The 14,510-nt window shown below is 31.9% G+C and overlaps 1 protein-coding gene across 1 annotated transcript in view; it reads left to right on the top strand.

Moving 5' to 3' along the window:
- Positions 1–14,510, top strand: part of LOC125072689 (Down syndrome cell adhesion molecule-like protein Dscam2) — a 97,252-nt gene that overhangs the window by 56,162 nt on the left and 26,580 nt on the right. The window contains exons 18-24 of the mRNA XM_047683354.1: positions 389–471; positions 2,172–2,306; positions 4,264–4,416; positions 4,954–5,083; positions 11,315–11,499; positions 12,396–12,575; positions 13,692–13,886. Coding sequence (XP_047539310.1) covers positions 389–471; positions 2,172–2,306; positions 4,264–4,416; positions 4,954–5,083; positions 11,315–11,499; positions 12,396–12,575; positions 13,692–13,886 — 1,061 coding nt within the window. The remainder of the gene's footprint in view (positions 1–388; positions 472–2,171; positions 2,307–4,263; positions 4,417–4,953; positions 5,084–11,314; positions 11,500–12,395; positions 12,576–13,691; positions 13,887–14,510) is intronic.

Genomic DNA, 14,510 nt, shown 5'->3' with positions numbered 1-14,510 from the left:
TTTTTTCATTCTGAAAAATAAAAAGAAAGTTTGAGTAATATAATAAGTAAGCGAACTCACTCTGTATAAAGATGATTAATTGTATGAAGATGATGACGTCATCATGACCAATTTCGACCACGATGGCTATTCTCAATCAAACCTAGCCAAATGCACAGCACATATAGTTCACATATGTACATGCACAAACACAAGTGCTTACTCTTTTCATTTATTTTCATAATCCGATGGGAGAGAAAAAAGTAGTTTATCGTATAACTCAACATTAAAATTAATTGTTAATGTAAGTAAAGATCAAGACTGACTTCAAACAAAATACAGAAAATATGTATTATATACCTTATTTGAGAAATCAATATTGTAAGTTTTAATTGAATATCTCAAACAGGTATTCAGTTTCAATAGCAGCTTTCAACGGCGCTGGAAACGGGCCCTTCTCGATTCCACTCTTCCAAGACACCAGGGAAGGAGGTTGTTTAAAACTTCTATCTATTTAAAATTATATTTCATTCCTGCATTTGAATAGAAAATAACTTTATCTTCCTATTTCGTTATTTGAAAATAACGTTATTTTATTTTTAGTTTTTATATTTTTAGTTTTTATATTTATGTCTTTAATATTTGACGACCTCCGTGGTCGAGTAGTGTGTACACCGGTTTTCATGGGTACGCCACTCCGAGGTCCCCGGTTCAATTCCCGGCCGAGTCGATGTAGAAAAAGTTCATTACTTTTCTATGTTGTCTTGGGTCTTGGTGTTTGTGGTACCGTCGTTACTTCTGATTTCCATAACACAAGTGCTTTAGCTACTTACATTGGGATCAGAGTAATGTATGTGATGTTGTTCAATATTTTTTTATTTAGGATTATGTTTTAGTACAACTCTGAATTGAATATCAGTTGTACTTAAAATTTACGTACAGACTTGATATTGGATATTTGATAAAGATATTTTCGCTTTAAAATGTAATAGCTTAATCAACTTTCATAACTCATTTCGATACTAAAAAGTTTAAATTAAAATAAAAATCTCTATGGAATACTAAATTTCTGTTAATTGTGTGGCTATTATAAGAACGCTCGATAATTTTATGAAACATTTTTTTTAATCTTTAAAAACTTTTTTAAATTTAAATTAGCTATGACGTCACGTTATTTCATATAATCACCGCTTGCTTCGTTATTGTTCTTTAAATTGCTTTTTCGCCTTTTTAATTTACATTTTCCCTTTCAGCACTTCACCCCGCGGGTGCAATTAATGTCTAAAAGCAGTTAAACTTTAAAGAAATTTGCTAAGTTTATTAGATTTTTTTAAAATAACCTGTTTTGTTGAATAGGAAGTTTGGGAAACTTGTAATCTTAGTGAATAAGGGTGTTTAATATTAATAACTATGGTTATGGTCAATATAAAACAAAGTTATAATATTTAAAACGTTTTATAGAGGTGTTCGTTGTTTTATTTAATATGAATGCACTAGATTTTATTCAAAAATAAATATTTCTTTGTGGCAGTTTAAGCTTATTGAATTCCACATAAAAATATGTAGGTACTACATTGTACCATAGTATACTATTTACTAGTCATGCACTCAGATTTGTTGTAAACATAAGATTCAAAATTTACTATTCTTGTTAATACAAAAACATTATTTAGATACTGGGACAAATATTAGTTACATTTTCCTAAATAGAAAGACGAAATTCAATTAAAGTTCCCCTTTTTAAAAATTATTACGTATGTTAAGATTTGAGATTGATATTCAACTCGATTCATCAGTTATAATTCAAGTCGTTTATTAAAAGACTTTAATAAATAAAGCATAAAATTATTTCATACAAAATTATATAGATGATAACAAAGCGTGGAGCTAATACTCATTGACAAAACTTTAGTATTTCAAATGTTGGAAAAGACTAAAACTACAAAGTCTCTTGCCGGTTCTACTCGGTAGAATCTACATTTCGAAGCGGTAGCTTAATTCAATTCTGTATAATAAGGATTCAATAGTGTTTCTGTTTATGTACACTTTTCCAAATAACAAAGTTGTTTATTTTACTATAAAAGGATATTTCCCAAACATTTACTTTTTTCCCAATTACAAAGATATTTTTGGTATATGAGACTTTTATTTGCACATTTTTCCAATTGTTACAAATATAGTCTCGTTTCCAGCTCCAGAAGAAGGTCCGACGTCAGTGGAATGTGGAGGAGTGACGTCCACCGCCCTTCGTATTAGTTGGCAGCCGATACCCCCGTACAAACAGGCCGGAGCGCTGATTGGATACTCCGTGCTATACGCTGCTCAAGGTCACTTGTTTGTGTAATTAATACTACATTTAAATACTTATTAAATAAGTTTAATATTATTATTATTAGATAAACAATTCCCGGTTCCATTCCATATTTAGCAAAACGTTATCAACAATAAATAAAAAATAGAATAAAATAAAAATTTAAGTGGGATCCCATACAACAGACATGATTTTTTTGCATATTATAGATAATGGCACGGAACCCTTTATGCGCGAGACTTACTCGCGCTTATTATATGTTTTTATGTCTTTACAATATGAAACGTCAAAACTTACGAAACCTTTTTCATTAGGACGCTTTTGAGTTACGCGTCGTAGAAAATTATATTATTCGTAAATGAAATAAATCGTTTCTTGAATATAATAACAGTCATAAAGCGACAAAGAGGAATTAAAGTACAATAAAATACAACGGTAAAAACTTAGAGTTATTAATTATGTTGTTTTCTGTTACCTAACAGTTAGGCTGTTCTGTAACAAGAAATTCGAATCTCACCGCAGAACACGATCCTGAAATGTCAGAATCTCACATACATTGACCATAAAATTATAAAATTATTGGATACACGTATCATTATGGCGTATAATTGTCAATATTTGACGAACGACATGAGATACGAAGTGATTTCTTGCAGAATCGTACTGAATAAATTGCAAATATTATTTTAAATTTCGAATACTACACGTTTGATAAATTTATTTTATGTGCTTATTGCAATTATAAGACACGATTTAATTTATTTTTTTTTTATGTTTAATTAAAAAGTAATAAATAATTGAAATGAAAATATTAACTTCACTCTTCAATTATTTTTCAATTAGTATTGTAAGAAAGGCGCTTAATTTCTTCTTAAGCAATTTTTGTTTTAATTAGGTTTAGTTACTACTTTGGGAGATGTGATGGCCGAGTGGCTAGAACTCTTGCATCGGGTTGATGACTGCGGGTTCAAACCCAAAAAGGACCACTAAATTTTCAAGTGCTTAGTAAAATTAGTCCTAACCTTTCTCCTGGAATGGTGGGGAGGCCAGGCCTCGTAGTGGGACATATACAGCTTGTTACTTCTTTTTTAAAACTAAAACTATCTTTTAGCCGCCGAACACTATTTGTATGCTGAAAGTTGACAAATCGCTGTAAGTTCGCTTAATAGCGATTGGCCTAGAACCGGTATTACTTTATGCGTCCGGAGTACCCAAAAAGGCATCTAGATCTAACGGTACCTAGGCGACGCGTGCTGTGACAAAAAAAGTCTACTACTATTTAGCTTTAAATTGATTTATTTCCTTTTCTATTTAACAAAGTTTTAATCGCTTTTTCATAGGAAACGCATTTAAGAAAAAACAGTTTGACATTAGTGATCCTGACAAGTATAAAGCATTATTTATTAGAGAAAAAATAAATTTACATAGAGAAACAGACATTACAGATAATATATACACCATCCCTGAAAATAAAACATAAACATTTTATTTTATTACTTAAATTAATTAATAATATAATAACCAATAAATAAAGATAAAAAAGTATAAAATACCAAAAAATTTAAGTATACTTCCATTACATAACAGTATTTCTTTTCCTAAATCCACACTAAAGTATACAAACAATAAAATACTAGTAATCATTATTTTCATAGGTCATCTTCCCATGCCTCCCTCTACGCTCAATCTCAGCACTCATTTAGGAAATCTCTGCGCCTCTCATGTCAGCAACTCAAATGGTTTCCTTTTATTTTTTGGCGCTGGTGTTACCTCAAGGTTTCCTCTTATACGCTCGTTTCTAACTCTATCCATTCTCATTACTCCTTACATCCATTTCAACATCCTCATCTCTGCTATATAAAATTTCTTTTCATCCTTCTTCTTCACGGCAGATCTAATAACGAATTTGTAGATTTTGTGGATTTCGTTTTTATTATTTTCCATTCGTTGTTAAATGCTATTAATAATTACAGGTCGTCATTCGCAAAACGCCACGTCCTTGGTGACGGAACTACGTTTGCAAGGGCTCACTAAATACACTAACTATACGGTCAAAGTGGCAGGTTTCTCAAACTACGGCACGGGACCGTATTCCTACCCCATTGTTTGCTCGACGCTCCAAGACGGTAAGTCGCGACTTCCATTGTTCCGTTATTGAGCTGGTCGTATTGTTCTATGGAGCTCAGTTGATTTTATTGTCTGTGAATTTGTTTTTATTCTTAAATAATTGTGGTTTTACTGTTTAATTGTAGGTTTTAATTATGTTAATAAACAGCCGAGTTGGCCCAGTTGCTAGAATACATGCAGCTTAATCGAAAATTGCGGGTTCAAACTCGAGCATTATTTGTGTGAAGGGCTTATAATTTATCACGTGCTGAGCAGTGAAGGAAACATCGTGAATGAATTTCTATACGTTGTATACAATTTGGCCACATGTGTCACTACCAACCTGCATTGGAGCGACGTGGTGGAATTGGTTGCACAACTAGCCCATCTTTGGCAAATAACAGACTGTTACTTTTTTTTTAACAAATGAAACCAATTTCCTTAACAAATGGGATATTTGTCAAAACAAGACTATAGTACAGATGATATAAAAGCGTGGAGATTGGCTGATTTTCAAGCGGAATATAACATACATTAATGTTGTTGTAATTTAACAGTACCAGACGCACCAGCGGAAATAAAACTATTGACGCAGTCATCTACAGCGCTCCTCGTGAGCTGGAAGAAGCCAAAGCAACCTAATGGGCGGTTACTCCACTATACGGTATACTGCAAGCCAACAGCTAGGTAAGTAGTAATTACCTAGTACATTTGATAGAAGGTACATGTGTGTGGGTAAGCTTGTATATAAACCAACTATTATCAAATCGAGCTGATAATTTACTAACACTTTAAGTGCTGACCTCGATTTTCGGAAATCCGCAATAGCGAGATTTTTAAAACAGAAATGTTTGAACAACCACTCTGAACTTATACCCATTTATCCAAATCAATACGTCCTGGTAAACTAGAAAGAACCAACTCATTCCTTAAAGACCAGTAGCCTTCAAGCCTTCCGGTATTGGATATGTCCATCGGCAGTCGTAGTCACTTTCCATAATGTGAGCCTCCTGTTTCGCTCAAGCTATGTCATAAAAAACATAGTACAAAATTTATTTTTAAAAGCATTTATCTTTTTTAAATTGCAATATTTTTTTGTTTAGACCGTATTTACAAGCCGAATTTGAACCATTTTCTCATATTTAACGGAGTTTAAATTTTACATATTTGTTCAGTTTCTGTCAATGTATTTTATAAACTTATTAACACTCAACGTATACAAGAAATTTTATTTTGTATAGTGACCTCAAGCATACGGTCGTGACGGTAAATCGTGGAGCTACGAGCAAAAGCGCTCCCACCCCCTACCGACTACGTCCTGAGCCGCGGTGCGATCTCATAGAAGACACACTCGTGTTGCTCGTCACACGACACCCGAGAGGGCTCAAATTACAAGGCGGGGTAGTACTCGCCCCACGCCAACATTATTTAAGCAATCAGATATAAAATATATATATATATATATATATATATATCAGTGTCTTGATCTTGGTGGTTAGAACGCGTGCATTTTATTTAATTGATTGAGGGTTCAAACCCACGCAAGCACCACTGAATTTTCATGTGCTTAATTTATGTAGTCGGCGGTGAATGAAAACATCGTGAGTAACCTGCATGTGTCTAATTTCAACGAAATTCTGCCACATGTGTATCCACGTATGTTTAACCAACCCAGCAGTGGGAAATTTACAGGCCTATAATGTAAAATTTTATATCAGTGTCTACATACTCTTATATAAAAAAAAATCCGAAAAAAATGTACCAAAACTATTTGCGACAGATTAATAATTCTTGAGAATTCTTTGACTTCTTATTTTTAATCTTCATTGCTTTGTTCGGATAGATAAAGACTGCGCTTAATTCGTACTTGAATAGTAATAATGAAAGTGAAGTCTATTCAAGTGCGTAAGTACACAATAATTAAGGCGAGAAAATTTAGGGACCCTTCATTTATGTAAATTCAAGTTAAGCGCGTTCAATTAAGCCGGCAAGTTTCATCATTATGTAACGTTTTATTTTAAATACTTTGTACATTCTAGAGAAGATTATTCCTAGAATATTAAATTTTTTTTCATTTAATTTTCCCATCAAAAATGTTTTTCATTTTTATCAAATTTTTAGAATATCAACTGTTATTATAATTCTACTCGTATTATAAAAAGGTTATTTTTTAATTTACTTCAAAGTTTAGAACTATTACTTTGTGCAAGCCCATCTGGGTAGGTACCATACGCTCATCAGATACAGTCAAACAGCAATGTTTAGTATTGTCGTGTTAGTACACGTACAGGGGACATAACATGTTAGCTGCCAAGGCTCTTGGCGTGTTGGCGATGTATGTAGTGGTTAATATTCCTTACAGTGTTAACGAATATGGGCGGTGACAACTTATAATCAGAGGTCATTGAACCTACCTATACTAAAAAAAAACCTTTAACTTTATGATGACAGCTAGATATTAATGAACTATATAGAATATTTATGTATTGAATACATATTTTTTTAAAGTTATTTTTCTTTTGTCGCATTATGGAAATATGTAGAGACCGAATTTTTATGTAGCGCACGAAACATAAGAAAAACTCTATGATGAAGTCAAAGTCCAAGTCAAAAATCTTTATTCAATATAGAAGTGTTTACACTTGCTTATTGATAGTCAAAAATCTTCGGAATTTAGCACCTCGGACCTGAGAAGAACCGGCGAAAGAAACTCAGCGGGATTTTTTTTTACCATTGCTCGCTAAACCGTCAATTAAGTTTCAAGTCACTCGAAATAGAAAACATCATACCTTATCTTATTTTAAAATGTTTTAATTTGTTAGTATGAGTTATAGCAGAAATGGAGTAAGAAAAATGACATTTATCAAAATATTTATCATTATTATTTTATTGTATGTAATAAATTAGTTGTATGCAAGTAAAGAGTATTTTTAATTACGCCGAAGAACGCGCATATACGTTGCTACGCTATAAATAATTGCACGCAACTTTTTAGTTATAACTTGTTATTGATAGTAACTAAAAATAAAATAAGATATAAATGAAAGCCAAGGAGTCTGTGGTCGCTTTCGACTAAGAAAGTTATTATTATTATTATATTAATTAACCAGAAAAAACAGGTTGTGCAGCTGATGTAAAACGGAACGGAAATAAAACTTATTGAAAGAATTTACAATTCGATTTAAATACTAATTATTATATATCCTGTACAAGATAGCTTGATCTTTTTGACAGATATAATTTTTTCCGATCGATATAGCTTTGCAATTACGAACATATTGACTTAATTTAATGATTTTAAAAATTGTAATTTTTTTTACAAATACATATAATACAAAAGTTCCTACAAATTCAAGCGACATCCGAAAATTTTAAGACTTTTTCTATTATATATTATGGCTTCAAAGTAAAATTTAAATAGAAACACTGAAAATAATAGACGCTTGTACAATGTAACATCGTTCGGAAGGTAGGGACGCGAATAACAGGCAGTAACTGCTACAAATATCTATTACAAAATTGCATTGAATTCTAATTTGAATTACGCATTTCATCGTTCCATCGACTGTTATATGTGTTATTTTTTCTGTTTCTCATCAAAAAAGTCAAAAAGATCAAGCTAACTTGAACACGGTACAATAACTCTATATCAGCGTCAAACATATTTTTTTAATATTATAATGTAAAAACGAAGTGTATTGTACGATCTTTATCCTCTCACGAACGATTTCATAGCAGAGTGGAGAACTGACAGAGTTATGCCGTTTTCCGTCACGGCGTACAAGTCGATCTGACCTCCAAGGTCAATAAATGATTCAAATATAATAATATGAATAAAATTATATGAAAACACGATAATTAGTTCGACATATTCAGAACATTTCTTAAACTTATATCAGTAAAAGGTAAAAATTACGCTTCAGAATTTGTTGTTATTGAATCACATTTATTCCACACGTGTGAACTTTGGTCTAATTTTATTTTCAAGCCCTAACGCTAAAATGATATAATTTCGAAAATTCTTGTTTTAATTTAATTTATTCATTTTCTATAAATGCCTTTTAAATAAATTGCTTAAATAACATACATGTACCTCTTATAATCAGGGCTTGGTATTCTATTCTTTAACAAAATTCTGCGAAATCAATTTGTATTATATTGTATAATTATTTTTAAAACTTTAATAACCAATTATATTATCTTTAATAAAATTTCACAAATAATTTTACATATACAAATAAATTGATTTAAAACTCAAACAAATCCTAATAAAGTAGAATATACTGTACAAGATTATATAGACGTTTATTGCTTGTCGTATTAGATACGTCAATATAATTAGTAACAACAATTAATATATAGTCTATTCCAACCGTAACTCGAAAAAAGCCAAATAAACAACATTTGAACGCAAATTGACGCGATGTAATTGGTCTAGAGCTAGATTAATCTATGATATTCACTATGGATTTGCGTAAAAATGGCGTTTTGAACGTCGACGAAACTATTATCGGAATTTTGGAAGTAAAATTAAAAATGGAAATAAGTGGTAAGATATATTTATCATAAACTCTTAGTGGTGAACAATATCGCTGAGTTATTGGCAAATCGCATGAAATACGTAAATCTAAGGTTTGTGTTTTTTTTCCTACTTCCATTGGAATAGACTTTACGATCATTACAAGTCTATTGTTTGATTCATAAATTGATTAAGTAGGCGGTAGTACTGAGTTACTATATGCTTATTTTCAGTAGCATCTGCATTCCGAAATGTTTACTTGGTGGTAGGGCTTTGTGCAAGCCCGTCTGGGTAGGTACCCACTCATCAGATATTCTACCGCCAAATAACAGTACACTGTATTGTCGTGTTCCGGTTAGAAGGGTGAGTGAGCCAGTGTAATCACAGGCACAAGGGACATAACTTCTTAGTTCCCAAGGTTGGTGGCGCATAGGTGATATAAGGAATGGTTAATATTTCTTACAGCGCCTTTGTCTATGGGCGGTGGTGACCACTTACCATCAGGTGGCCCATATGCTCGTCCACCAAACAATGCCATAAAAAAAAAAATGTTGGTAGATTTACTTTAAATTTGTAAGATGGGTCGATAGCAATTGTTTGGATAAAATATATTTTGTTGTTTTTTTTTTAAGCCATATGAATATGTTTGAATATAAATATATAAATTTTATTGAAGTCTTAATACTAAAGCGATATTTTGCTTTCCCTCCTAACCTTAATGCTTCGTTGAAAGGAAAACAGGAGTATAAGTACTTCCTTAAAAATACATAAAATAAAGACAAGAAAATGTACTGCCATTGGATTTTTAATTCAATAAAATGAAAGAATCTCTTTTAACTTTTATTTATGCTATGAAATATTTTTTATATAATTACTTTTTTGTTCTTCTTCAGATGTCGAGTAACTTAAGTCATATTTTGATCGAACTCGTTATATATGAAAAAAACATTTAATTGTCAATCAAAGCGCTATCAAATACATACATAAAACTACGATTACAAAGAAAGTGAACGTTTAAAATCGTATTTTCCCACACATAGATAAAACCACACACATGCGTAACTATACGCTAATGTGTATTTATTTGAATTATTGTTGTTGTAATGTTGTCTTAGATTTTCGCGATTATTACACATTGAAATAAAACTAGTTCAACAGTGTTCGTGGTCTGCCCGTGACCACGAACACTGCAAAGTGCTCGAAACGTCGGGATGTTAAAATAATTAATATACGCGATTAAATCCGTTAAAAACTAGTTTTATTGTTGGAAATAAAGTTAATTAATTATCTGTAAGTCTCAAGTTTACAAATTATTCTTGTTACGTATCAACAGCCTGTATCCATGATACTAGTACTATTGGTAACTACGAATACTGTTAATACAAATTTCCATAATAAATATATTACATACAAAATTTCAGAATTTGGTTTTCGTTTAGAAAATCGTAAAGATTTACGGTGTGATAGGAGGACTAAAATATTCTTACAAATAATATTTGATAATACGCGTTACAAATATAATTTTGTGGTAAACATGATTTGTTGGCGACATTTTAGTATAAAAGGTAGCTCTTGCATATTTATTCGGATGATCATGTGGTATTATACTACTAAATCAAATTGAAAATATATTGACAAATATTTTTATACAACAAGCAACAATCTACTTATTTGTATAACATTATTTCTTCTAATATATTTTACGATTACAAATTAAAACTGACTATTCATTGGCTAATATAATCTTCAAACTAGCAGTTCATTGACTATAATCTTGTACCAGAAAGGCCAACACTGCACAAAGTTAACCTGTAAATTTGTCCAATCATCCAAAGCAAAACTAATATTATAATGTAAATGCAAATCAATTTGTTTATTTCTATATTTGTTACGTGTTAGCTATTAAACTACACAACCGATAATCTGGATTATTGTATACACGATCTAGGTATAAAAAAAACATGTAGAGTAACACATACCATATAAAAGTTGTGTTTTTTTTTAATATTAGTACATATTTGCTGAAAAATATCAAATTAAAAATTCAATATTTAAATAGCGAGCGAAAACGCTACTTTGACAATATGGCGCTGCAATGGGGTCGATGAAGTCACTTGCCTGTATTGTAATCTGTGGCACATAATAATCTACATACAGTAGGCAAACGATGTTAACGAGCAAGTGACGTCTTCATAAACCCGACCAATCAGGAGCGTTTCACGTGACACACGTGACAAACCCTTATGAATTTTTGAATAAATTAATTACTATTTTCAATTTTCGTTAGGAAATAACCATTTTTAAACTCATAATATATACTGATTACAATAATTTACATTTTATTTATCGCATTGTCAGATAGCCTATTATTTATTCTCTCTGTTCCTTATTATCCTTAGCAACGATGGTCCCCAAATACACCGCGTTGACGTCGAAGCTGATACCGAACCGTACGAGCAAACGCAAAGCTTAGAACTGAAAGGTCTTTACGAAGGGCGTCAGTATGATGTCTGGGTGACCGCTAGCACCGCTGTGGGCGAAGGACCGGAGAGTCGACGAGTTACCAATACCCCTTCTCAAAGAGGTATGTCTTGGGTTTCATGAGAATCAATTGTTTTACTCGGTATCGTTTAATGATCATTCGATTATTCAATGAAAGAATTTATAATCGATTGTGAAAACGATTACGGAAAAGGGATTATTTATTTATTGTATTTAATGTATCATCATCATCCTCCTCCCCTTATCCCAATTTTATTTGGGGTCAGCGCAGCATGTCTTCTTCCATATTTCTCTGTCAGACGTCATCTCACAAATAACATTCTTTCCAGCCATATCGTTTTTCACACAATCCATCCATGTGTGTATTTGTGTGTATAAATCCATTCACTCACGAAGGAACATTAAATAATCTAATTCAGTTTTTTGCTCTTACATTAGTAATCTCACGCACACTAAGACATATTGTAAGTACAAGCGTTACTCATACTAATGCACGCTGATAATTTACGTGGAAGAGCATGCCTTCATGAGAGAACTGACTATACTGTTATAATGTGTTATGTTTACGTATATTTATGTAGTTATAAATAAATACACCGCCCACTCTTATCACAATAGTTAAATGTCCTAACCCAAAACTATGTATTGTGGTGTATAATAAACCGACAAATGTGTTTTAACTAAACGGCCGAAAGATAACATTTATTACGGAGGTCGTTAATTTTGTGCGATGAAGGAAAACACGGTAAGGAATTTCGTGTGTTTCAAAATAAGGTCTAAGGTTAATATATGTAACTAAAACGCCTATTCACTGAAACCCCCACTTGTTGACCTAAATAGACGAATGATGTTTTTTATTAGAAATATTAGAAGTACATTTACAAATATATTCAATAAAACAATTATATATCATCATGGTGGGGAATAGAATGAATGACAAAAAGAAATGGCCACAATGTTAAAGTCTTTCTCCCCCAGTGGTGGCGGGCGTGTGGTCGCTGGGGGGCGAGGTTCGCGTGTCGGTGCGGCGCGCGCTGCCGCTGTCGTGTCGCAGCGTGGGCGCACCGCCGCCGCGCACCGTGTGGTACCACAACCACAACATCATCACGCACCACCCGCGCTTCACCAGGAACAAGGACGACAGTCTGCTCATCAAGAGTGAGTATTGACTGATCACAGAGTATGTAACAACGAATTATATATTCGTTATTAAATGTAAATGTAATGTAATTCTAGTATATAACTAATATTGTATTATTGTGTACATGTGTCGCGTCCTAAGCCCAAAGGTTGTCTGGAAGACATCGCTTTCCTAACAATAAGACCAATTTGACATCTCTTGCTTGCTTTAATAATGTCTTAAACGCTGTAAAAAATATTCAATTAATTTAATACTATATTAAAAATATATATAAAATCAATCAAGAAGTATGTCATTTAATATTCACCGAATATAAAAAAATATATTTTTCTATTCTATTTATGAATATATTTTATTTTCATATTATATTTGTTTTTGGTTCAAACAAATCAACTTAAAACTAAACTTCATTTAAGCCTTTATCCCAGTTTTAATTATAGCTAATTACAAACTCATCGACTCGAAGTAGTGGATTAGGCTTCGGCTGCTCTAATAAAGAGAAAGATTAAAGTAATTGAAACATAAAAGATTTGATCCTTTAATTGGCATTATATTGGCAAAACATGAACTATTAAATACATATTAAAAGGCTAAATATTTTGTATAGTGGAAAATTAAAACATATGTTATATGAGCCACCTGGTGGTAAGTGGTCACCACCGCCCATAGACGTTGACGCTGTAAGAAATATTAACACCACTCCTTATAATTGCACCGTCAATGTGGCAACAATCTTAGGAGCTAGGATGTAATTGGATCAAACCGGAACAAAACGATACTAACTATTACAGCTTGGCGGTAGATATGATAAGTTACCTACCCAGATACATCAAGTAAAGTAAAATCAAATCTATGAATACATACATTAACATTGTATTAACTTAATTTGACGAATAACACAACGATACTAATACATATATATCGAAATTTACTTCGATAGATTATAATCTACCGAAAAGTAATGCTTTAGATTGTAATTGAAACGAAACGAATTATCTAATTATAACTTGTCTTTAAATAAACGTTACAAAAGTTGTAACATGCAACATTATTGATATTTGTTGAAGTATCTTTTTCTTTCGTGTTTTGTATACAGTTCGAGCCTTAATAAAACAAAAAACCTCTGTGAACAGGTATAGATCAATCCCTCAGTGGCAACTACACTTGTTTAGCGAAGAACTTGTACGGTTCCGACTCGGTTGTTTATTCCGTGAAAGTTTTGCCCCTGCCTGATCCACCGAGCTTGAGAGCGACGCCTTACAAAGACTCCATTGTTGTGAAATGGGATGAAATCAAGACTGCGAACGATTCAATGAGCTACGGAATAAGTGAGTACACATTATAAATTCTGACATAACTTTGTTATAAGCATTTACATTTTTATTTATATTAAATTATATTTAATTCAAAGTAAATACTTTTTTTAATTTTATATTTTCTTTTATTTATAACAATTGAAATGGGCGTAACAATATATATCATAGCCATCATTTACAAAAAAAAAAGTAACCGAAAACCATTAAGTTATAAAGTATTTTTTTGGTGTTAGATTATTTATTTAAATTAATAATTACCTCTTTTGACAAGTTATTATAAATATAAACATGTTATATGAAAATAAAAATAAAAAAATTAAAGATCATTTATAATCAGGTGACACGTACGACAATACAGGTCCTCGAATTATAGTATAGAGTAAATATTTGTTTTACAAAACTAGGTGTATTTAGTAACACAGCTGTTATTATTATAGAACCATTGAATAGAAGCCGTTGAATATCAAACTGAAGAATTCAAAGAATTTTAAAATTAATATACATAAATACTACAAATAAAAAACGAACGACAACCAAATTGCTGTACCCGGGTGAATATTATAAAAATTTACATACATCACCCCCCATTTTACCCGTTCGAGGGGTGAAATAAAAGTCGGGACTCAAGATATGGAT

The sequence above is a fragment of the Vanessa atalanta genome, chromosome 22, assembly GCF_905147765.1.
Source record: "Vanessa atalanta chromosome 22, ilVanAtal1.2, whole genome shotgun sequence".
Classification (NCBI taxonomy): Eukaryota; Metazoa; Arthropoda; class Insecta; order Lepidoptera; family Nymphalidae; genus Vanessa; species Vanessa atalanta.
This window is presented reverse-complemented; position numbering and strand designations above follow the sequence as displayed.